This window comes from Lynx canadensis, chromosome A2 (assembly GCF_007474595.2).
Source record: "Lynx canadensis isolate LIC74 chromosome A2, mLynCan4.pri.v2, whole genome shotgun sequence".
Classification (NCBI taxonomy): Eukaryota; Metazoa; Chordata; class Mammalia; order Carnivora; family Felidae; genus Lynx; species Lynx canadensis.
The window spans coordinates 111,012,460-111,039,357 of NC_044304.2; the positions used below are offsets into that span (position 1 = coordinate 111,012,460).

General features: G+C 35.7%; 1 protein-coding gene across 1 annotated transcript in view; it reads left to right on the forward strand.

The window, feature by feature from the left end:
• Positions 1-26,898, forward strand: part of HDAC9 (histone deacetylase 9) — a 741,574-nt gene that overhangs the window by 507,935 nt on the left and 206,741 nt on the right. The window contains exon 17 of the mRNA XM_032592422.1: positions 8,900-9,007. Coding sequence (XP_032448313.1) covers positions 8,900-9,007 — 108 coding nt within the window. The remainder of the gene's footprint in view (positions 1-8,899; positions 9,008-26,898) is intronic.

The following is a 26,898-nucleotide window of genomic DNA, read 5'->3' on the forward strand; positions in this document are numbered from 1 at the left end:
GTATGTGAGACTCTCTGAGCTATTTTCTTTGTACCTTTTCCTGTTCATGGACTCTACTTGTTGATATTAGTCACTAATACCCTTAACACCAAGGAAGTTCTTTACACTTTAGTTAAATCTAGATTATACCTGCTGCAGATCTGAGGCAGCATTTAAGGAGAAGATTGTTGTTGTTATTGCTGTTTTTTAAACCATAAATTACATGGACAATGTATATTATCCAGTGTCGAGGTACATATTGGACATTTAGCTTACTTGGAACTCTGATTATTTTGTGCACTGTGTATCATACTTTCATTTTGCTGGTTGAATTTTATGTGGTCATTCTCAGAGTAAACAGTTTTTTTAAAAAAGGAAAAAAACCTGATGGTCATTAAGTGCTTACCCGAAGGATTTGCAGATGCACAGAGACTTCTGAATAAGGGGCTGGGATGGCACTCAAGCAACATCTTGATTTCTTAAAAAATCCTGACCAAGGATTTTGGTCATTTTAATTCATGTAGGATAAAGAAACTGTGAAAGCAATGGTTTTTGAAATACTACCCAGCTCTCAGATGCTCAGAATCTGTTTCAAAGAAAGTGAACATTGGGAAGTGTGACACTTACATATTTCCTCTAAACGAAATGAATCATAACCACTCAAAGGCAGTAGTCTTTCCGTGTACTCCCTGCCTTGCTTTTATGCAGGGACAAACCCAAAATACTAATGAACAAACATTTCTCAAGGACCTGACTGTGAATAGGTAGAACTTGTCTCTCTCTTTCTTTCTTTCTTTCTTTCTTTCTTTCTTTCTTTCTTTCTTTCTTTCTTTTTTTTCTTTTTCGTATAGGTGCCAATAATCATATGATGTCCTTGATCTTTTATTTTGCCACTGATATTATATAATTATTTCTTTTTTGAAATTATTATAATAAATTGCCATCCACTTCTTTGATGTATTAGGGAAAAATAAGTTGAGATTGAAGCAAAAGAATGGGAAGAACTGTGAAAGGTTTTTCCTGGCTCTGTCACTAAATTCGTGAAACTGAAGAAACTGAAAAGGGCAGAATAGCCCTTTAAAATAAGTTTCTATTAGTGTTGATTCTATTCAGGCGACACAATTATTTGGAAAAATTCAGGAAAAGAACAATGTTGATAAAAATGATTCTTGGTTGTATTCCAAAGAAAAAGCAAGAGAGAAAGCACAACTTTAAAAACTAACAATGAAAATATAAAGCGATTTCCTCCCTGTTCCTTCTCTGTCCTCTGCTCTGCCTCCTCTCTGGACTCTCTCTCTGCTGTTTTTGCTGCTTCGTTCTTTCTCTGTGTTTTCCTTTTATTCTTGTCATATTCCATAAAGGATTTAAAGCAGCTTTCAAAACAAACATGACGTGTGTGTTCAAAAGTAAGTGTGGTAATCATGGAAAAGTGAAGATAGATACATGAGCTAGGAATGAGATTAGCTTATAAGGTGTGAGCTGTAGTATCTACTATTTTTACTAGAGAAGGTCCACAAATTTGTCGTGGAGAGTTTTAGCAGCCAGTATGAAGAAGGGAGCACTGATATTTATATGGATCTCAATGTTTATAGAGCAAGATTTCTCAACTTTGGCATTATTGACATTGACAGATATTTCTTTGTTGTGATGTCCTGTTGCACTGTAAGATGATTAGCAACATTCCTGGCTTCCACTCAACAGACACTGGAAGCTCACCTGCCCCTTCAGTGTTGACAACCAAAAATGTCTTCAGAAATTCACAATTGGGCACCAGGGGTAGGGCGGGAGGGAAGACGGTTTAAAACACCCCCGTTAAGACTACTGCTTTAAAATAATGGTGAACAAATTATAAAATTACAAAATGCCCAGCTACTCCCGATACAACTGTGGCATTTGAAGTTTTGGAATCTTTTAGCAATTTTACATGATAGAGATTCAATACCTTTACAGATAAAAAATTGATGTAGGTCTTAGCTGTTGCATTTCACTACGAAAATCTTTGATTCTATAAATAAAATTAGAATCTGTTTTTTTCAAAATGATTTTTTTATTCACTTTTTAGATTTTCATTTTATTAACATAAAAATAAGTATGGATTAAGAGCTTATGCTGTTTTTCTGGGTTCTCATTTCCAGCTGCACTAATTACTAGCTGAATAACCTCTTTGAATTTCATATACAGAAATGCTTAATAATAGCATCTATGCCAGTGATTATTGTAAGAATCATATGAGTTTATATAGGCAATGAGATTTGCATAGTGTCTGGATCTTAATAAGTACTCTATAATTATGAGATAATAGCAGTTATTATTATTGTCATTATTATTTATAGATAATAAAGAATAGAACTTTATAGAATAGGGCAACATATAATAATAAAACTGAAAAACATGAAATTAGATAGAAAACCTTATTAGTTTTCTATCACTTTCTCTGTATATTTCCTGAATTGCATTCTGCTGTGACTCCAAGTGAATAAATGATGTTTCTACCATTCATGTTCCATAGATCAAGTTTGATTCAGTAATCCTCCTTTGTATCTTTTATAGCTATAGAGATTGCAACATGGTAGTCTTCTTTCAGATGTGAATAGTATTACCTAGTGACTAAGTTTTTGTAAGTAAATATGTAACCGGTGCTTTTCAAACCCTTACTGTCTCTTCTACCTCCATGCCTCCATAGAGAATCTTCCTAACTATTTTAGACTAGTGTGAGTAATTGCTATGTGCTTATGAATTGCTAGATTTTTCCCCCCATCTCTTGTTCTTGTCCTCCTTCCTTCCTTCCAATTGATGAGGCCTACTGGCCTTTGCTGATTATTCTGGGGTTGTCACATTGCCAGTTGCCCTGGATTCTCTGAGGTCCATAATGAAGTAGAGAATGTGACTCTCTCCCTCTTTTAACATAAATGTTCAATTTGGTACCAAAGTATTTTACTTCAATCTCATTTTTTAACAGAATATAAAATGCATTGCCTATTTCAGTTTTTACTTATAGTTTTCTCCATTTCTTTACCCTTCCTACCCTAATAAATAGACATGAGGCTCTGGAAATATGGGCTAGGAGGATCCCAGTGTCATGCCCTGTACTGTCTTTAGAATATTGCCTCCTTCTCTGATGACTAAATCTTTTTTTGTGAACCAAGCTTGTATAATTCTCTACCCTATTTGTATTTCCACCAGTATCTCACCACATGTGCTTGGTTCCTAATACAGAAAGACTTTTTGTGGGACAGCCTCATCTGACATTTCTGAACTACAGTTTTGGACACATGTAAGGTCCAGACCTTCCTATATGTTTAAAAGTGAGTTGAATTTTGAGGGGACTATTTTCAAATTGATAGATTTTAATTCTGGCAATAAAACAAAGCCTCTGTGGACAGTTATGCAGCAGACTACTAAAGCTGCCTTCATGTTTTGTACATTTATACAGAAATATTTGAAAGTTGAAAACAGTCTGTTTTTCAGAATACTTTGTAATCAAAAGCTTGCTAAAAATTCCAGATTATTTCTGGGGGGGGGGGGGGACAGTAAGTTGCATATTGCCACATTAATTCTAAAATACATTTTTAGACCCCTAGTCATATATATAGCATATCATTGGGGACTTCTTCCAGGATCTTGGTTAGACCTTTTCCCCTGTCATTCAGCAGATTAAATTCCTGACCTTAAAAATGGGATACAAAATTAGAATCAGCCATGCTCATTCATATGTTGTAGATATGCTTTCTTTTTCTTCTGATGACACTGATCTTCTCCACAGTTAACAATATATTCATCTCTTCAAGTTTGAAGAGATTCCTTTCAATTTTACAATTATTTTTCTTCAAGATCAACTTACTATTGGATGCAATATTTTTAGGTAATTGTTCAGTCTCTCAGCTTCCTCTCCCAAGATGGCATTTGGGTATCTGAAGGAGGGATGGAAATTTGATGACGTCCTTGGACACTCATGCTGTCCTCTGAATATGCAAGCTTCCATGGCAATTTCCCTAGTCCACCTTATTGTTCCTGAATCTCCAGCCTTTGAAGCAGCTCAGTTTCTCCTGATTTCACTGCAAGATGGAGTATGTTAGGATTCCCTAGTGGGGTGCTTCTGTTGCACCTTTTTGTTGCCTTTTTCCACTTTTTCCAGAACCCGAAGGGACGACTTTTGGTTTTTCTTCCTCTTATTATATCGTACCTATAGCCTAGGTCTGTAAGCTTTAGGTCTCATTGTCATAAGTAGAAAAACTCTCTCCTCTGAGTATCATAGATGCAATGGTAGCATTGTCTTTATACTGTCACTAACGTAGGACTATAACCTGAGACCATCAGGCTTAGTTCTTAATATATAAAAGAATTTGGAAAAAATCCTCTTTTACTACAAAATCTGGATTTTTTTGTGTACTGATGCAAAATCCTATTTTGAATGTCAATTCTTTACATTTATTTTATGTCAATGCTAATCTTCCTTTCAGTTCACATTTCACTGCCTCCTAATGTACATGTACATGTGTGCATGGATATGTATACACACACACACACACACACACACATCATGCTGAAGAATAAATTGGTGAACAGACTTAGGAGAAGTGAATGTGGTGTATGGAAAGAACAAAAAAGATATAAGCAAATTAATTTTTTTTCAGATTATAGTAGTTTTGGTTTTAAGAATTTGCTTTGCATATCTCAACGACTTTAGCAAGATCTTGGGAACCAGCTAGAGTAGTCAACAGGATTGCCTTCTGCTCCACTACCATTTCTTTCCCCTTTCCTGGACTAATCTAAATAATTTACATTGTTTACAATTATTTTCCATGCCCAGATCCAACTCTGTGCCACTGTCCTACTCTCTCTACCTTCAACTTTCAAATGCTAGAGCACCTGTCTTACAGTTCTTCTGGTCTCTACCTTTATCATCATTGTATTATCATCTCAGCTCCTTAATCCCAGTTATAGATGTCCACCAAAGTCTAATCCTTCTTGCTCTTTTTCCTTTTTTATCCCCCAACCACTCAGGATCCCATTCCATGCCAGGAGCCATTAACGATTGGTGGAGTCAACCGTCCTCTCTTACCTAGAGTTTTTTTCTGCTGTCAAAGCTTTGCAGTAGTTAAAATCAGAGATTTTATATGAAGATGTCCTTCTTGATGGCATCACTCATGTAGGGAAATGTTTTTGGCAGTTTCTCCAACCAGTAAAATGGATATATCAGGATAAGAAATACTTTTTTCCATTGAGAATGGCAGGAAGTAGATTTGGACGTCTCTTCTAGTGACATAGTCAGGAGAGTTCATAAGTTGTGCAAGATTTCTTACCATTGGAGCTCTTGTTAAACTATAACATGGCAAATATATGTGTGTAGCTTTTAGTAGCTAAATAGCTAATGGTCCTGAATAACTGGAACACAATGTCTTAGGAAAATATGATTATAAATTGACTTATAAACAAGTTTTTGGGATATAACCTTGCTACATACTGAATTGTATCCTTCCCCCAATTCATATTTTGAAGCCCTAACTCCTGATGTGATTTAATAGGGTTTTTTGAGGGTAATTAAGGTTAAAGGTGGTCATATGGATGGGATCTTTAATAGAATGGTAGCTTTATAAGAAGAGGAAGAGAGAGGGGTCTCTCTCTACATGCACTTACTGAGGAAAGGCCATGTGAGGACATAGTGAAAAGGCAGCCATCTGCAAGCCAGGATGAAACCTGAAACAGAATTTTAACTAGAAACCAAATTGGCTGATACCTTCTTGGACTTCCTAGCCTCCTGAACTGGGAGAAATAAAATCTTGTTATTTAAGCCTCTCAGCGTATGATATTTTGTTGTGGCAGGTGAGCTAAGACAACATCTGTTAATAAATTCAGAATTAAATACAGTTACCATTTATGGAAAGATTATATCCAAAAAACTTGACCATTATTAAGTTAGTTATAAACTAAATATACATAAAACAGGTTGAAATAGTTCTTTAAATACATGTTTTTCACGTTTAAATGTAAGTAAATAAATGGCTGATAAATTTGATAGATCCCTAATGAATCTGTTTAAGGATAAGCCTAAACTTTGGATGTAGTCAAAATCTCAAGTGTCCATTAAGCATCTATGTGTCTAGCGTTCTTTCAACCAATGATCATACCTTTTTGACAAAAGTAACCCCCATACTATATAACTCTTAGCATCTATTACATAGTGGGTACCTAACAAATGTTAGCCAAATTTTAAAAAAGTAAGTATCTTGATTAGTAGAAGTTTATACACAAAAATTGATGGCACAGACACAGAATTTTATCTCTACAAGAATTCCAAAATCTTCTGAGTATATTTCAAAGTCAAGTAAAAAGGAATTATATGTGGAATTATATGTAGAATTATGTGTGGTTTTGAGTTACTCATTAAGTCTTTGGGATTTATTTATTTTTAATTTTTTTAACATTTATTTATTATTGAGAAACAGAGACACAGAGCATGAGCAGGGGAGGGGCAGAGAGAGGGGGAGAGCCAGAATCCTAAGTAGACTCCAGGCTCTGACCTGTCAGCACAGAGCCCAACACAGGGCTCAAACTCACAAACTGTGAGATCATGACTTGAGCCGAAGTCGGTTGCTTAACCAGCTGAGCCACCCAGGCGCCCCAAGTCTTTGGGATTTATTGATATGTTTTATGTTTGCTTGCTTTTACAATAATTTTAAATTTGGCTTTTAAATATTTATTTATTTTGGGGGAGATAGAGAGTGAGAGAGAGAGTGAGAGACAGAGAGAGAGGGAGAGGGAGAGGGAGAGGGGGAGAGGGAGGAAGAGAGGGAGAGAGAGAGCATGCACGCAGGGGAGGGACAGAGAGGGAATCCCAGTCAGGCTCCACAATATCAGCACAGAGCCCAACACAGGGCTCAAAGTGTTAGATCATGACCTGAGCCAAAATTCAGAGTGGACATTTAACTGGCTAAGCCACCCAGGTGCCCCAACTTTAACTCTGATTAATGAGGACTTCTATGGCACCTGTAGCTCTGTAATACTGACTAAAAATGATGCAGCACAATGTAAATGTTGGTTTTCATTTTAAACTTGAACAACTATCTTCCTCAAGGATATGTTTATATGAAGCTCAGATAAGTGCTTACATTGTTCAGTAAAAATAAAGCTTTTGGTTTGGAGGGCAAATGATTTGGTTCCCATGTCCATTTGATGATTCTTTCACTTTTTAGCTGGTAGTGTTTACCATGATGGTGTTGACTATGACAAAGGCTTTCTTAGAAAGCAAGAGTTATTTCAGGAGTGTAGTAGAAAGACAGGTGATGTCAGAGTCAGGGGTCTGTGTGAAGGTTTTGGGTCAGCTGAGTAGCTTCTCTAAGCCATGGTGTGCTCATTCAATAAACACTTATTAGGCTGGTACTATGTGTAAGGCATTTTAAATGGGTTTAATAGTAGCCTAAATAGTAGTACCTAACATTTGCTTATCACTTACTCATTTAATCCTCACCAAAATCATATGTGGATGGTACTTTAAAAAGTTGGTGTGTCACAGGTAAGGGAACCAAAACGCAGAGATGTTAATTAGTTGCCCACTGTCATTCAGGTTTTAGTGGTAGCCATAAGCTCACTGTGACAGTTTGATTCAGAAACCTCTCTTCACCACCACTCTGCTGTTGTTGAAAAGATCCTAATTTTTCTATTTATTTATGGTTCTCACTTATTATTTATTTATTCATTGATCTTGACAATTTAAGTTGGTAAGGATCTCATGAGAAAAGGCATGTTAAAATGCTTAGGAAACTGCTTAATGCATTGTGAATATGTGTAATTGTTATTTATTGTATTTGTTCCACGTCATTAGGTCTCTTTAATTCTTTTAAAAATATCTTTATTTTGTGTGGGATTTCCCTTCTTTGACCAATTCAAAAAGTCTTTCTACTTGCACAGTCACAAATTTTTTATTACATTTCCTGGTGCTTGAAGTAATTTATGTGTTGTAACTTTAAAGACCTCTACCATTCGTTTTTTTTTTTACATATATTAAGAAATATTTTACACATAAATATATGTAACATATATATATCTTTATAAACCACTGTTATTGTACTTTTCTTGTCCTTGTTATATGTTATCTTATTGGATGCATGAAAAAGAGTAAACAGTATTTGATAAAGGTAAATCAAAAATATCAGTTCATACTTTGTTTTCATAAGAATGTTCTCTTATAGAAGCAACCATGTATTTTAATGGCCTCTCCAATTTTAATAATACCAATCTGCATGAAGACCAGCTGCCAAACTGTAATAAATGTTAGAAATTTTAAGCTTCTACTTTGAAAACCAAATTGTTCCTTGCAGTTGAATATTGTGAATGTTTTAAGTGTGAGGACCACACACTCCTTCCATTTAGTTGGAGAACCTGAACTGTGGTTGCTACTTCTACTCACTGACTGCTACTGCTACCTGCCTAATAATTGTCTTTGGCTCCCTGTAAACCTGCAGCCAGAAAGGTATTTGAATTTTCCCCCGCTAGCACTTGCAAATCCGATTTTTATGTATAGCTAAGTGCTCTTAGCTTTTACTCTATCTACTACTGGGGCCTGGTTTCTAGCAGGCCTGTAACTACGCCAGATCCGGCCTATGTAATGCTGTTTGTAATGAGAAATCTAAACAGGGAATGGCAGTGAGGCATGGCAGGAATGTGTTTCCATTGGAGAAGTCAGTATAGAGAAAAAGTATAAGCAAAGCCATGTCCAGAAGGTCTTTTCAGCTGGCCAGGGTGGAAGACTAATGTTATTGTACATAGGTTGTTAGCCTGCCAGCCCTTCCTCACAAATTTGCTTTCTCTCTCTCTTCCCTTCTCCTCTTCTTCCCTCCCCCTCCCTCCCTTTTTCATCTATTCCTTGTCCTTCTCATTTTCCCTCTCTCATTTCTTCGGGCTGTGCTGACTGTTTGCTCAGGTGGACAGTGACACCATTTGGAATGAGCTGCACTCGTCCGGTGCTGCACGCATGGCTGTTGGCTGTGTCATCGAGCTGGCTTCCAAAGTGGCCTCAGGAGAGCTGAAGGTGAGGTCTGGGTTGCATTAAGTGTGGGAAATCCAGAGAAGAAGCTGAAACACTGATGTTGTTGTTTGGGAATTGTGGGGAGTATGGTGTGGTAATAAAAGAAAAGGGGCGGAGGGAAGAGGGCAGAAAGATGGCCACTAAGGTGTGATAATAACTAGTCTGTAGGTAGGTAGTAGCTGGTCCTGCTCAGAAGGCCTTCCTCTCCTTGGGGAAACTGTGGTCAGGGCACTCTGGTGTGTTTTTAAGAGCATAGACATGGTGAGTAAAGCTGTGGTCCAGGTTAAAAATACCCAGCATATACATGTCTGTCATGCCCTCCTGGGATTCTCTTTTGAAGCAATTTTTAAAATATTACTGAATACTCTGTATAAGCTCAGAATACCACCCAGAGAGAGGGGAGGGAAGGGGGAGAAAGGTAAATACCAGACGGGAAGGATTGGGAGGAAGAAGGAAATTGTTGATTAAAAGGGTAATGATCCAGAGTATGTTTTTCCATGAAAGAACTTCAAAAATGATCTACGCTTTATTGTTCTTTTCTTTTTACGGTCTCTTCTTTTCTACATCACATGAAAAGAACAATGTCCAAACCCCAATGTTTCCCAGTCTAAACAATTTATAAAAGCCAGAGACCTGACAGATTTTGACATTTTATTTGGTATTTTAACAGTGCTATTTAAAGGTATGCCATGTGCGTCTTGAATGCAGTTGCCCCTATAAACTTTGTTGGTGCTAACCTGGCTTTTTAATGCACTAGTTCACACACTTTGTAAGGAAATCTGAGTGGTATTTGATTTGGTATTTTTAGCAATTATAGAGATTAGGGGAAATATGATGTGAACAATATAGGCACCACAAATTTTGTTTATCTAAAATCTAATTAGGATTATTTTTCTTTTTATCTAATCTTTATTCAGTTACACCTGACTGTTCCACTTGTGTTAAAAAAAAGGAGGATAGGAAGGTACACTTTACCATATATTATCTTCCCAGAAGTCTTTGCTGTAACTCTTTAAGAAGTCTTAAGAAGCTTTATGTGTAGTTGACATGATTAGCATCAGAACATTGATTGCTCGTCTTAGGGGATTTATGGGGCCAGTAATGTGGTGCATACTACTCAGTCTTTACCGTTGGTAATGAGCTATTGCAAAGAGGAAAGGAATCAGCCTTATGGAGATGTTTTGGCTGTCTCCCAGTAGCACTTTAACAATAATTCTTCCTGTTTGAGTATGTCACGTGTAGCATTGGACTAAATTGACATTTAAAAAAAATAATATTTGAAGGTCTTATTTTCAAAGGAATTCAAAAAACATACAACAGCTAAGGCATAGTACTATAATTTTTAGAAGACAATGCTGTCGCAGACCCATTTAACAACAAAGAAAATGATTATGTTAGCATGCACAATTTCTAATTGTTTTGATTCTGTGGGAGTTTAATCAATAATTTTCAAGCATAATGCCTGCATATTACACTCAAAATCATCATTGTTAGTAGCCTTAGGAAATACAGAATTGCTAAATGTACATGTGAAGAGTGTTTAACAGAAACCTGTTTCTCTTTTTTAGGAGGTAGTCATTTAAAATAGCCAATTACAAACAAAGTGTCAATAACATATAGCATGGACATGGTGACCACCAGCTGTACCAACACTGGCTATTTATATTAAGAACAAAGATTTGTACAAATGCTTTCTTCCCCCTTGGTTGAGAAATTAGCAGGTATGGTTAAAAAAAAATAGAGGAGAAAAGATGAGAGAATAAGAGCCAGCCTAAAAATCAAGAAATCTTGGTCTAAGGTCTGCCACTTAAATCCTCTGTCATTGGTGGCAAATCATTTAACTTCTTTGGGCTTCAGTTTCTTGTTCTGCAAAATCATCAGGGTGGAATTTATAATGTTGAATGTTGTACGTGGTGCTGTTTGCAAATGAAAATTAGATTTGATTCTCAAATATACATACTATGGCACATCAAATAATAGATATTCTAAAATTGATTTCAACTTATTTTGATGAATATTTGAGATATTGCAGCTCATTTATCTTTCTGATTGTTAAGCCCAAAGTAAAAGTCCAAGACAGGACTATAACAAAGGCACTACTGCTGACAGGTCAAGAAACTGAACCTCCTGATTGCTAATAATTTTAGGAGGCATGTGGGAATGCCATGTGGGAAAGGTAGCAGTTACAAATGATTTGTAGCCACAGTGAAGAACTGAGGTAGAGAGCCATGTTTGAGGACCTCTAGCTAAGCAGAAATGTCACTCAGTGTCCACCTGTCTCAGCCTCCAGTATGACAGGGCTGGTACACTTGCTGGCCAGTGCAGTTGACACTCCTGGCTGTGGAGTCACTTCATTCAAATCTATGAAGAGAACAGAGAAGCTTATTTGAGGACACTGGTAAGTTAGCCTCTGATAAGAAAACTTCAGTGTTAATTTTTTGGTTTTCAGCATCTGCATTCGGTTCTCATATGTTCTAGTAAATCAATAACTCACTGAAACAAAACTGGCACATTATAATGCTCTATTTTGTGAGACTGCACTAATTTTGCTTGGAAAACAGAGAATAATTAAGAGCTTTATTTCAAATAGGGTGGGCCTGGATGGAGTACTGAACTGAGAGGTGGGAGACAGCTGGAGGTTAGGTTACTAAACTCATAGAGAATGGGGACCCAGGAGATAAGAAGTATGTATGAGAAAGGAAAATGCTGAGGACAGATTTGATTACCTGGACTATTTGCTTGATGCTGAACTTATTGTGATACCCCTTACTGTTGACAGGTTCTGTCCATTATTCACCTGAGGGTACTGATGGGCTGAAAGAATTAAGGGAATGAAAAAGGCACAGAAAGTGGGCTTCATTTTGATGCTTGAACAGACCATGTGTGGCAAACTATAGCAGTAAATTGGTGTATTTACAAAGAATGGGCATGCTCAGTGGAGTTCAGTGGACATTATGGGGACTTTCAAGTTTTCCAGGTTTTTAACAAGATATACATGCATATCTATATGTGTAAAACATGCACACAAATGGAAATTTCTGGAATCTAGAGATGCCCAAGTTGGCCCTTTCTCAGATTGTAGTACAAAGGAACACAAATATTCTGAAAATGCTGAAATGTTAGGTGTATTGGGAACTGTAATTGGAAGAATACTTACCTGAAAATGGTTTTATTGTTCTATAGCACATTTAAGAAATTATGTCTAGAAATAGATGTATCTTTTTAAAAAAGAGTATTTTTTCAAGTTATAAATAGCTCATTACTTGGTTCAAAGAATGGTGTAAAATATCATGATGCATACCTTAAGTACATAAAAATTTTGTCAATTATACCTCAGTAAAGCTGGAAAAAAAATGATTGAACACATATCAAGCTTTACTATGAGGATGAATTTTGATGTTATTTTGGCAATGCTATAATATCATCATAAAAAGTAAAAATTGTTGGGGCTTCTGGGTGGCTCAGTTGGTTAAGCATCTGACTCTTGATTTAGGCTCAGGTCATGATCCCAGGGTCGTGGGTTGGAGCCCCATGTTGTGTCCATACTGAGCATGGAGCCTGCTTAAGATTCTCTCTCTCCCTTCGTCCGTCTCCTAGCTTGCACACTCTCTCTCCTTAAAATAAATTAAATTAAATTAATGAAAATTGCTTTAGTTATCTGGAAATTTTTGTCAAAGAAACCCCCTGGTAGTCTGAATGATGAATGGATTTCTTTAATGTTTAAATGGATATTGTGATGCCTTGTAGTTAATAAGACCTGCTGTTTGTTGAGTACCTGCTCCAGGCTGGGCAGTTTACATGTAGTTTGTCATAATTCTCATAACGACCTTTGATGGAAGTATCACCAATAGGGTACCAGCTCAGAGACATCAAGTAAGTTTTTGGATCCTGTACACAGTTTAGTAAATGGCAAACCCGTGAATCTCCTGACCCTCTGTTCTTTTTCAAGTACCCTATAAGGAATTTCTTATGGAAATAACACAAATACAGAAAGAAAAAATAGGTTAAAGACATCTTTTTCAAATAGTCTATATACTCGTTTTATTATTATAAAATATTTAAAACCTACAAAAAGACAAATTACATTAATAACTTACAAACCATAATGGTAAACTATATACCTCTGAACTGTTCAACTTAAAAAAAATACTTTAGTCACACTGTTAAAGTTCTCTCAGTAATTAAATGTATTAATTATAATTAATTATAATTACAATAATTATAATTAAATGTATTCCTCAGATTTCTTTCCCTCCACTTAAAATCATAAGGATTTCTCCATATGAATTTATTTAGCTGTGATTCATTCATTTTCATTGTAAAGAAGTATTCCTTTGTACATCATAATTTGTTTATTCTGTTGGACTTTTTAATTTCCAGGTTTTTGCTCATTTGAATAATGCTACTATGAATATCTTTAACATGCCTGCTATTTCACTATGGCATTACAAAGAGTAAAATGGCAAGCTCCTACGCTAGAAACATAGTTAATTTCAATTTCAGTAAGAAATGCAAAGTCGAATTCCAAAGTTATTTGCCACAGTGACATCAGCAAAAATTGGCAGTTTAAATCTCTGAAAACTCTTTTCTCCATAAAATCAATGATAGAACTGGCAGAATTTGCCAGGATAAATTTTTGAAGAACTCTGGAAAGCAACCAAAAGTTTGCAACAACTCAGGAAGCATGTATTCAAAACAAAACCAGCTGAATCTTGGTAAGAACAGTGAGTTTTGTGGTGGTTTAATTCTCCCTATTCTCATCTTACTCTTTCTAGCTCCACAGTAGCCTTAACAAATAACAGCCTTCATTTTTCAGTGAAAACCAGTAACTTGGCAGTCTCCAGAGGGTGCAGAATGGGAGCTTCTTCAAAGCCTCATTCCCTGAGAATTGTCATTATTGGGCCTGTTTGGTGCCTCAGTACCAGACTCTACTTGCAAGACCGTCTTTATCTGATTAGACTTGGAGTTCAACTGACATGAGAAGCCTTTTCCCTAGAAACAGTTGTTGAAAAATTAAGGCAATTGGTTAATAACTTCATGGCTACCTGAAGCAGTAGATAACAGTGGAGAATATGATAGAGTCACCAAAAGCTTCAAAGGAAAAACTGGGGAAGGAGATGTGCTAAGGGCTATGAAAAGCCCCATCAAATACCATGAGTCCAGAAGGCCACATGCATGATAGGACTATGTTCACACGCAGGAAAGATCTGACAAGGCCCTAAGCTCTCATTTTTCAGGCTGACTTTTCAGGCTCTGCTTAAAGAGGAAGTGAAGGCCAAGGTGAAATTATCAACTGCCTGGTTGAATATTGAAAATGTGTTCAACACCCAAACACACACACATACACACATCCAGCCCCTTGAAAAAGGCTGGAGACCATTCATTTGCAAGCATTTAAGGAAATTTTTGTCCAATCATTTACTGACCACTAAATTAGCCAAGCAGAAACTAAAGTACCACACTCAACATAGAATATAGATTTTATAGAATTAACTCAGAAAAGGCAATAAACAAAACAACAGCGACATATAATCTGTGTATACATTGTTATTTTATACACACTATAGTTTTAATTCAATAAAGAAAATAAGTCTAAAAAGAAACAGTGACAAGCCCTGGGGAGGGATGAAAATTTGATTTCCAGAATTGCCACATTACATTGTTTAAAATGTCCAGTTTTCAACATAAAATTATGAGACATGCAAGGAAACAGATGAATCAACATGAATAAAGAAAGAACACCAGTAAAAGTATGTATGTAAATAAATATAAATTATAGTATATTTGTATTTTTTGTTTGTAACTCTTGCTTTTCTCAGATTTAAAAGACAACTGCATAGAACAATAACCATGGATCTGTGTTGGTGGGCATACAGTGTATAAAGATGAAATTGGTGTGATAATATCAGCCCAAAGGAGAGCATGAGACATGGAGCTATATAACAGCAAAACAAAGTTTTTTGATACTATTGAAATTTAGTTCATGTCTGAACTAGTTTGTTAAATGTTAATTATAATCCACTGGGCAACCAGTAAGAAAACAACTCAAAAATATATTAAAGAGGGGCGCCTGGGTGGCTCGGTCGGTTGAGCGTCCGACTTCGGCTCAGGTCATGATCTCACGGTCCGTGGGTTCGAGCCCCACGTCGGGCTCTGTGCTGACAGCTCGGAGCCTGGAGCCTGTTTCAGATTCTGTGTCTCCCTCTCTGTGACCCTCCCCCGTTCATGCTCTGTCTCTCTGTCTCAAAAATAAATAAACGTTAAAAAATATATATATTAAAGAATAAAAGAACATATATAAAAGAAATGGCAAGGAAATTAAAATGGTGCAATATAGAGGACCTAACTTAACTTAAAAGAAATCAGTAATAGAGGAATCGAGGAACAAAAAGAGACAACACATAGAAAACAAATAGTTACTCTGCCAATTTCAGGCCCCCCACTCTTGTCTACATTTGACATTTTCAGATTTTTGAATGTTTGCCAATCTCGTCAGTATGGTGTTACCTTTTAGTTGTCTCTATATAGATATAGACAAGTTAATACTGTTATATCCTTCTTAAACCTTTTATTGATATAAATAATTATCTCAAGTAAGGTTCTTTGCTCTCACTTATACTTGAATGATACTAATTGCATTGCTAGCTTTTTTCCCCCTAGCATTTGCTTCGTTCATCATTTACTGTCTTTCCTATAAATAGCTCATGTCTGGATTTTGTTTTCTAATCTGACTGTATATTTTAACTGAGCAAGTCAACTCATTTTTATTTAACATGATTAGTAGCATATGCAAATGTATTTATTTCTATCATTATATTTCGTTTTTTCCTATTATTTGTGTGTCCCCTTTCCTTCGCTTACCCATTGCTTTTTTTTCAATTGAAAGTTTTTTTCTCATTCTATATTACCTCTAATTTTTAAAAAATATACACATATCTATGAATTGTGTTTTAAAATTTAACCGATTTAATGGATCATAAACTTAATCACTCTCTTCCTTCTTCTATCAATACAAGTATTTTAGAATGTCTTAAAGACAATTATCCTGTCCTAACTTTATAAGCTGTTATAGTTCAGTATTTCAGGTTTAAAAAAAATGATATCACTAATGAGACATTATACTGTTTTAAACCATTAGTGTTTCTTTTTTTAAAGTTTATTTATTTTGAGAGGGGGAGGGTGGAGAGAGAGAGGAGAGAAAAGAGAATCCCAGGCACGCTCCAGCACAGAGCCTAACATGGGGGTCGAACTCATGAACCGTGAGGTCATGACATGAGCCGAAACCAAGAGTTGGACACTTAATGAACTGAGCCAGCAGGCACCCCAAACCATTAGTGTTTCTTTATACTTGTTCACATAGTGATACTTTTCCTTTTTCAGTATTTATCTTTGTATCTGAAATCCCCATTCTAGGATTGTTTTCTTTATTCCAGTACATTTTTTAGAAGTTTCTTTAGTGATGGTTTCTCAGTTTTTGTTTAGCTATTGTATCTTTTTGCCCTCATTCTTGAAAGCAGTTCAGGGTTGACTCTTTCTCTCAGCGCTTTGAAGATCCTTCATGCTCCTTCGGTTTCCAGTTTTGACATGGAAAATATCAATTGCCAATCAGTTGGAATTCTTGTAAATATATGTCTTTTTCCCCTCTGATTACTTTTAATGTCTTCTTTTTGGCTTTGATACTCTGTATTTTGCTTACCATATATCTAATCGTGGATTTTGCTGACTCAAATTGTTTAAATATATATATTAGCTAAACTGAACTTTAATGCAACTCCATGATGATACTTTGTGTAAGTCAGCTGCATCTGACTGAAAGTTGCTGATTTTAATTACTAATTATAATATAAATGTATAAAATAAATACATATTCTAAGCATCTATTACATGCTAGGAACTACTATAAATACTGAAAATACCAAGACAAGGAAATTAGGTGCTATCAGGGAGAGCAAGGATAAATAAACAAATACCCAATGATACAAGTTCAGCTGAAGATATATGCTATGGATAAAAAATAAAGCATGAAAGAGTTTTAGAGGGAACCTGAGGGAGGGCTCTGCTAGCTTGTGTTTTCAGGAATACCTTACTGATAGGGAGAAATCTTTGCTGAATGAAATAGGGAAGAATCATGTAGATACGTGGGAAAGGAGTATTCCATACAAAGAAAAAAGCAATACAAAATCTTTCTTGTAGGGTGGAGTAAGTAAGTTTTGACATGTTTAAGAAACTAAACTGCAAGATGGCCATGTGTCTACATCTGAATTATCTGCCAAGGTCCTCACAGAAGTTGATGTTAGAGAGATAGTCATAGGCAAAATGATGGAATGTACACACACACATGTTATACAGCATACTCACATATGTGCATATGAAGGTAGCAACGAAAACTAAAAGTGTTTTTCTAATAGCTTCAGGAATAAGGGTAGCGACTACATTATATACTGATCATAGATAAGGGAAGTTGTATTGCCACTTCAAATACATTTTGCCACCAGTTTGGCCTTTCTTAAAAAGTATACTCTCCATCCTGAAATGGTACAACAAGTAAAGTATAGAATGCAATATTTGTGTTGACTCTAATTTCGACCAAGTTCCCAAGCTGAGGACAATGATTATTAATTACGTGCAATAGACACCATTTCAGTGAATTTATTAAAATATAGCTAAATAGGCCTGCAATTATCTCATCTAATCCAGTTTATATAACAAAAAGTGAGATAACAGAGATGTGGTTAATGGAAGATTCTTCAAATGGACTATAAATATTTTGACTCTTATGCTCTGTTCCCTTCCTGTGCTTCCCCCCAGCCTAAGCCAAATGTGTAAGAGGTGGGGAAGAAGTCTAAGGAAATCATTTATGTCTGCAAGGGGGATGAGTGGCTTTTCAGTCCATAGCTTGATGCATGTTGAATTACAGAACTTTGTAGGATGTCTCTACACTACTACCAGGATAGGGTATGAAGAAGTTCACAAGAGGGCCTGGCATAGGTATCAGGAGTTTGGGAGCTGGGTAAAGATAGAAGAATGCCTAAATTTGTCTCCTGGAGAATACGAAGTGGAGAGCTGGCTGAAACTGCCATGTAGGCAGGTTGAAGAGAGAGGGGTGAACAGTGAAACTTGGCACTGTTGGTGGAGCAAGGTGTTTTGTTTTTATTTTTGTGGTGGTGGTGGTGGTGGTTATTTTTCCCCATTTGTGGGGCAGTGGACACTTTGGATGAAAGCCATATCTCACCAAAGAAGTCTGCCTTCCAGGGAAGATCTCCTCCCTCCCTCACTGTATTGCCCAGTGATTGTAACTAGAAATGTGAAGAAGAGCTGATGAGGCTTGCTGGTGAGTTCATTGCCTACATCGGTGAACCTTGCAGATTGGAGCTCACTGACAGTAACTCTGAGGAACCTGTGAATGTTCCCATTGAAAGAGGGACAAGCATTTGGATTCCTGCCATGACAGAGGGCATTCCAAAAGCCAAAAGAGATCTCCAAACTGCTCTGCTAATTCAAAGCTTTTATCCTTTTATTCTCCCACCCTCCAGAGCTGGAGGAGCCATAAGCTAGGTGTGAACGTAGTGGGGCCTCCTCCTTCAGCACACACAGATAGACGCACCACGTTTGACCACTACTGGTCCCCAGTTCTGTGGGTCAGCAGGTCAGTGGAGGAGAGCTTTGCATGTGATGTGACACTAAAGAGTTTAATTAGGCTGAACTGGACTTTTTAATATCTAAAGATGAAACTGTTTCTGTAGCTGAGAAGCTGTGGACTATATCAGATAGACTAAAGACTTGTCAGTACTGGGAGTAAAATAAAGCTGTTTCCTTTTTATAATTTAGTTCATTTGATAGAGCAGGGTGTTGGTTTCTATTACTACTGTAACAGATTACCACAGATTTAGTGACTCAAGCCAACCAAAATTTATTATTTTCTGCCGTGGAGGTCAGAAGAAGTATACAGGTCACATTGCAGCCCTGATGACACCTTTATTTTCACCCAATGAGACCTGTACAGTTACCTTGCATAATCAGATGTTGGCAGAATTCATTTCCATGTGGTTGTAGGACTGACGTCTCTCTTTTCTGGCTAGCTGTCAGCTGGGGGCTACCTTTAGCCCCTAGAGGCCTCTCTGTTCTTTTCACATAGTCCTTACATCTCAGAGCCAGCAAGAATGCATAGAACCCTTCTCAAGCTGTCATTTTTCTCTCATTGCATTTCTGTCTGACCACAGCTGAGAAAGGTTCTCACCTTTTAAGAATGTGTATGATTTGACTGGGACCACCTATACAGTGCTGGGTGCCCTTTCCAACACAAAGTCTTTAATCATAATCATTTCTACGTTTTCTTTTGTCATTTAATGTTAACATTCAAAGATTCTGGGGATTAGGGCATGGAAATCTTTTGGGGGAACTATGCTTACCACAAACAGCGACTAAAAATTCAAAATAGATTCCTTCTTTAATATTCTCACCACATATGATTGTGAGCTGTTTAGTAATCATTGATTTTAAAAAATAGATAATATGATTTAGTTTTTAATCAAAATAGAAAGTACATTGAATAGAATGTACAGATTTTCAAGGATATGAAGTCTTTTTACAAATGTCTATACCTTGCTACCACCACAAGTTATAAAATATTTAAATCAGGAAGTTTCCTCATGCCTTGGTAGTTGCTCTCCAGTACAGGCAAACACTGATCTGCTTTTTCTCATAGCTGTCTAATTATTCCTATTGCGGAGCTTTATATATAAGGCGGTGGTATACTGTGTGTCACTTTTCTGCGTTGAACATTCATTTATATAATATTTTTGAGATACATCCATGCTATTCCATATATTGTTTAGCTTGTTAAGTTTTATTGCTGAATAGTATTCTATTTTATGAATATTATGCGATTTGTTGATTCATCTCAGTTCTGGAGTACTATGAATAAAGCTGCTATGAAGATACTTTTCCAAGTCTGTTTTTGGACATATGTTTTTATTTCTCATAGATAAATGCCTGGGAGAGAAATAACTGAATTATAGTTTAAATGTTTGTGAGAAAATGGCAAACTATTCTCCAAAGTAATTATTATATTTTATCTGTATAATCTATAATTTTGTCAACTCTTTTGTTCCGGAGACTGGTAATTTTTGTCTTCTTTTTTTCTCTCCTGATTAACCTAGCTGGAAGTTTACCAATTTTATTTATCTCAAAGAACCAACCTTTGGTTTAATTATTACTCTTTTCTTTCTGTTTTCTATTTCATTGATTTCATCATCATTATTTTTCTCTTTTCTTTTTACATTGGGTTTCATTTTCTCTTTATTTTTGTTTATTTTAGTTTTTTAAGGGTGAAGCTGAGATCATAGACCTGACATTGTTGACTTTAAAAAACAAAAGAGCCATTTATTTTCTCAGCAAAATTCATTTATTCAGGAATAGCAGAGGAATTGCAATGTGAGACAGTTAAACTACTGTGAACTAGGAGCAAATCCAGAGAACAGAAGATAGAGGCTTGCTTTTATAGGGGAAAGGAGGAACCTGGGAGGGGCTTTTCACTGAGTTTTTATTGGCTGGGCTGCTATGAGGCAAGGAAAAATCCTTCCTCCTGCTGGGATATGTAAAATAAGCCTTCTTTTGGGAATGTGAGGTATGCTTCTTAGGGCTAGTGGTAGTGTGTGAGAGCACCTCCTTCAGGGCTTCCCAATTCCATTTTAATTGAGATTTTCTCTACCTATTTTCCAAGATTTTGATCTTTCTTTTCCAATATGGGCACTGAGTGCTATAAATTTCTTTCTTTATTATTATTATTATGAATAAAAATTGTTTGTATTTAAGAACATGAACACTTGATATACGTGTTCTTAGTAAAATTTGTACTACAAACCAAGCTAATCAATATGTCCATTTCGTCATCTAATTACCTGTTTTTCCTTTTTGATTGAAGAATAATTAACATAAAATGTTACAATTAGTTTCAGCTGTACATTGTCCTGATTCAAAAATTCTATACATTATTCAACAATTATAAGTGTATTCATCTGCTCTCACTGAATCACATTATTATAATATGATTGACTATATTCCCTATGCTGTACTTTTCATCTCCATTACTAATTTTTTTTTATAACTGGACTTTGTACCTTATATTCCCTTTATCTATTTCACCCACCCTCCGGCCCACTTCCCCTCTGGGATTCTCTGTATTTAAGAATCTCATTTTTGTTTGTTGATTGGGTTTTTTTTGTTTTGTTTTTAAGATTCTACATGTAAGTAAAATCTTATTGTATTTGTCTTTCTCTGTCTGACTTATTTCACTTAGCAATGATACCCTCTAGATCCATCCATGTTGTCACAAATGGCAAGATCTCTTTCTTTTTAATGGCTGAGTAATATCCCATTGCACCTATATATATATATATATATATATATATATATATATATATATATGTGTGGATAGATAGATAGATAGGTAGATAGATAATAGTCTTTATCCTTTCATCTATCACTGGACATTTGGGTTGCTTCCAGATCATGGCTATTGTAAATAATGCTAAAATAATCATGGAGGTGAACATATTTTTTCGAATTAGTGTTTTTGTTTTTGTGTAAATATCCAGTAGTGGAATTAGTGGATCATATGACATTTCTATTTTTAATTTTTTGAGGAACCTTCATAATGATTTCCATATTGGCTATACCAATTAATATTCCCACCAGCAAAGAACAAGGGTTCCTTTTTCTCAACATCTTCATCAACGTTTGTTACTTCTTTTTGATTCTAGCCATTCTAACAGGTGTAAGGTGATATCTTATTGTGGTTTTGATTTTCCCTGATGATTTGTGATGTTGAGCATCTTTTCATGTGTCTGTTGGCCATATGTCTTCTTTGGAAAAATGTCTAATCAGGTCTTCTGCCCATTTTTATTTATGTATTTATTTTTTTTAATTTTTAATGGTTCATTTAGTTTTGAGAGACAGAGATCTGCAGAGTACGAGTGGGAGAGGGGGGAGACACACACACACACACACACACACACACACACACACGCACACAGAATTCAAAGCAGGCAGCAGGCTCCGGGCTCCGAGCTCTCAGCACAGAGCCTGATGTGGGGCTCGAACCCACAAACTGCGAGATCAGGACCTGAGCCAAAGTCGGTCGCCTAACTGACTGAGCCACCCAGGCACTCTTCTTCTGCCTATTTTTTAAAAATTTTTTTTTTTCAACGTTTATTTATTTTTGGGACAGAGAGAGACAGAGCATGAACGGGGGAGGGTCAGAGAGAGAGGGAGACACAGAATCGGAAACAGGCTCCAGGCTCTGAGCAGTCAGCACAGAGCCCGACGCGGGGCTCGAACTCACGGACCGCGAGATCGTGACCTGGCTGAAGTCGGACGCTTAACCGACTGCGCCACCCAGGCGCCCCTGTTCTGCCTATTTTTAATTGGAGTATTGGTTTTTGGGTATTGAGTTTTATAAGGTCTTTATGTATTGTGGATGTTAACCCCTTATTAGATATATAATTTGAAAATATCTTCTTCCGCTCAGTAGGTTGCCTTGTAATTATGTTGATGGTTTCCTTTACTGTGCAAAAGTTTTTTACTTGGTGTAGTCTCAATAGTTTATTTTTGCTTTTGTTTCCATTGCTTAAGGAGACATATCTTAGAATAATGTTGGTAAGGTTGATGTCAAAGAAATTACTGCCTATGTTTTCTTCTAGGAATTTTGTGATTTCAGGTCTCATATTTAGGTCTTTAATCCATTTTGAGTTCATTTTTGTGCATGGTGTAAGAAAGTGGTCCAGTTTCATTATTTTGTGTATCACTTGTCCAGTTTTCCCATCACTGTTTAATGAAGAGACTCTCTTTTCCACATTGTATATTCTTGCCTCCTTTGCAGTAGAGTAACTGACCATATAAACATAAGTTTATTTCTGGGCTCTCTTTTCTGTTCTGTTGATCTGTATGTCTTCTTTTGTGCCAGTACCATACTGTTTTGATTACTACAGCTTTGTAGTATATCTTAAAATCTGGCATTGGGACATCTCTAGTTTTGTTCTTTCTCAAGTTTTCTTTAGCTAACCAGAGTCTTTTCTGGTTCCATGCAAGTTTTAGTATTATTTGTTCTAGTTCTGTGAAAACCACTGTTTGTAAATTGACAAGAATTGCACTGAATCTGTAGATTGCTTTGGGTAGGTAGTATGGACATTTTAACAGTACTAATTCTTATATTTCATGATCATGAAATATCTTTCCATTTGTGTCCTCTTCAATTTCTTTCCTCAGTGTTTTATAGTTTTCAGGGTACAAGTCTTTTACATGCTTGGTTAAGTTTATTGCTAGGTATATTATTCTTTTTGGTGCAATTGTAAATGGGATTTTTTCCCCTAATTTCTCTCTAGTTAATTATTACTATATATAAATGCAAGAGATTTATGTATATTAACTTTGTATCCTTCAACTTTACTGAATTAATGTATCAGTTCTAATAATTTTTTGGTGGAGTCTTTAGGGTTTCTTTTTAATGCAGTATATCATGTCATCTGCAAAGAGTAAAGATTTTATTTCTTTCTTACCAATTTGGATTCCTTTTATTTCTTAGATGATTTCTTTGGCTAGGAGTTTCAGTAGTATGTTGAATAAAAGTTGTTGGAGTGGACATTCTTGTCTTGTTCCTAATCTTAGAGGAAAAGCTCTCAGTTTTCACCATTATGATGTTAGTGGGTTTTACATATATAACCTTTATTATGTTGCAGTATGTTCCCTTTAACCTACTCTTTTGAGAGTTTTTATCATGAATATATGTCATATTTTGTCAAATGCTTTTTCTTCACCTCTTGAAATGATTATAAGGTTTTTATCTTTTCTGAGTTGATGTATCATGTTGACTGATGTGCAAATACTGAACCACTCTTGCATCCCTAGAATAAATTCTACTTGACCACCATCGTGAATAATTTTTTAATGTATTATTTAATTTTCTTCTTAATGTTTTATTGAGGGTTTTTACATTAATGTTCATCAGAGGTATGGGCCTGTAGTTTTCTTTTTTTTTGGTAGTGTCTTTGTTTGGTTTTGATATCGTGTAATGCAGGGCCCATAGAATGAATTTAGAAGTTTTTCCTTCTGTTCTATTTTTGGGAATAGTTTGAGATGAATAAGTATTCACTCTTATTTAAAAGTTTGGTAGCATTCATCTGTGAAGCCATCTGGTCCTGGACTTTTGTTTGTGGGGAGGTTTTTGATTACTGATTCATTGTCAGTAATTCATCTGTTCAGATCCCTTTTTTTTTCTTGTGGTGAGAGCACCTGAAATGTACTTTCTTTCTTTTTTTTTAAGTTTACTTATTTATTTTTGAAAGAGAGCGTGAACAGGGGAAGGGCAGAGAGAGAGAAAATATCTCAAACAGCACGGAGCCCAGTGCAGGGCTTGAACCCATGAAACTCTGAGATCATGACTTGAGCTGAAACCAAGAGTTGGACACTCAACTGACTGAGCCACCTAGGTGTCCGTGAAATGTACTTTCTAAGAGTGTTAGTGTCTAATTGGGGATTTTTGCAGATATCTGTCTATAATTGATGTGAAATTGAATTCTAGAGTCAGAAGAATAAGCTTTGTGTTCCTTGAATGGTACATTTATTGAGACTTATAACAGTGTAAGTCTCTTTATCTCCTCCTATCTGTATTATTTTATCAGATATTTTACTTTTACACATATTATAGATCTCCACAACAAATTACCATTACTGTTGGTTCAGTATTTGAAATTTTTTAAAGGGTATGTTTGTATGTGCTTGTGTGTGTCTATGTGTGTGTCACAGAGAGGAAGGGAATGAATGAATGTGTGTATACATATATAATATAAAGATAGTTTATAAAATGTCTTTTATATTTGCCTGCATATTTAATCTTTCTGGTGCTCTGTATTCATGTGGGCAGATCCAGACTTCCATCTGGTATCATTTCCTTTCAGTCTAAAGAATTTCCTTCAGCATTCCTTGTATTGCAGTTTATTGGCAACAAATTCATCTTTTGTTTATAAGAAAATGTTTTTCTTTTCCTTTAATCTTTGAATGATATTTTCATTTGATATAGAATTTTATGTTGATCATTATTTTATAGTTTAAAGATATCCTTCCAGTGTTGTTTTTTACTTTCTTTAATTAATGATGAGAAAGCTATTACTCTTATAATTGACCTCTTTATTTAATGATTTAATACATCTTTTTTCTCTTTTCATCTCTTTTTTAGTAGTTTTGTAATTAACGATGGTTTTCTGATTTTATCCTGCTTGAGTTCATTGAGTTTATTGTGTAAAGTGGCTTTCTGTTTTTGATAAAATTTAGAGTTTTTAGGTAATATTTCTTAAAACATTTTATCCTATTCTCTATATCATCTGATTCTTAGAGTCCACTTGTGGTAGGGTCCCCTCCCTAAGGAGAGGGAAAAAAAGAGAGAGAGAAAGAGAAAAGGAAAACAAACAAACAAAAAACCTTCAAGGTAACCTGGCTATGCACCTACGTGACAACATCCCTCATGACCTTATAAACTGAGACCACTTAATCAGACTGCATATTTGTGTCTGTTACCATTTTTGGGAGACAAAGAAATAGAACATGTATAAAAGACTATGCCACATGACATTCGGTGCTCAGTCCTTCAGGTACGAACCCAACGGAGCAGTACTGGCACAAATAAAGATACTTCCTGGAAATTAAAAAGCCTCAGTGTCACGAGTCTCTGTGCAAGAATACTGCTACACAATTATATGTTTATTTTATCATTTCACACTTAACGTTGGACTTACAGGGTTTGTTGATTTTCTTCAGTCTTTTTCTCTTCTTGTTTCTATTTGGATAATTTCTCTTGACCTATTTTTAAGTTCATTGTTTTTGTCATCTGTTGTATCCAAGCTGCCATTAACCCCATTACAATAATTTTTCATTTCACGTAGTGTATTTCTCACTTTTAAGATTCCCTTTAAGTTATTTTTTATAGCTTCCAGATCTCTTTCGAAATTCTCCTCTTTAACATATTTCTCTTCATCATCCTTTCCTATAGATTGTATAACATGTCTATTATAATTATTTTAAAATCCTTATTTGCTAATTCAAATATCTGAGGCACTTGTGGATATGTTTCAATTACCATATTTTTTACTTAATTAAGAGTCTTATTGCTTCTTTGCATGTCTTGTGATATTTGATTATATACTAGGCATTGTGTTTAAAAATCAGTAGAGACTAGAAAGGGTTTGCTTCCCTGGGATTTGATTCTTTTAAAATCTCTTCCTGTCCAAAGCTCTTCAATGATTTAAAGAAAAATATGTTTTGTTTGTTTGTTTGTTCAGTGATTTATTATTAACTTTTGTAGGACTGAAGTTTTATACATCCTTTTTCCTTCTAATCAGCTGTGGATCTCCAAACAAATGTATTTTTGAGAGTACCTTCAAGTTCTCTCCTGATTCACGTTTTCTCTCTCATTCTCCTAAGGGATAAATGTCACTAATTATAACAGGGGCACCTTAACTTACTTCTCTTAATTTATTCTTCAACTTAAAGTAAGTAACAAATATGTTACTAATATTCTCTCAGCACATCCACTGTGAATGGATATTTAAACATCAGAAAAAGGAAGAAACCTTGGCACTTACATGTTTACTCTTATGGAACACTGCTTTGTTCTTGACCTTCTCATCATCTTTCATACCAAGTGTTTTAACTTTTATGCACACTTTTAAATTAGTCAGTTTAGACTGAAGGTAAAAGGTGAACCTACCTATTACTCAGATTGTTTGCTCAGGAACTAGGACTTGTTGCCTAGTTGGCCTGCCTGTGGTGTTCTACTGCACAGTCTGCTTCCTTCTAGGTTTTTATTTTACCCGTCTGCTTTTCTGATGGCTAATATTTCAATT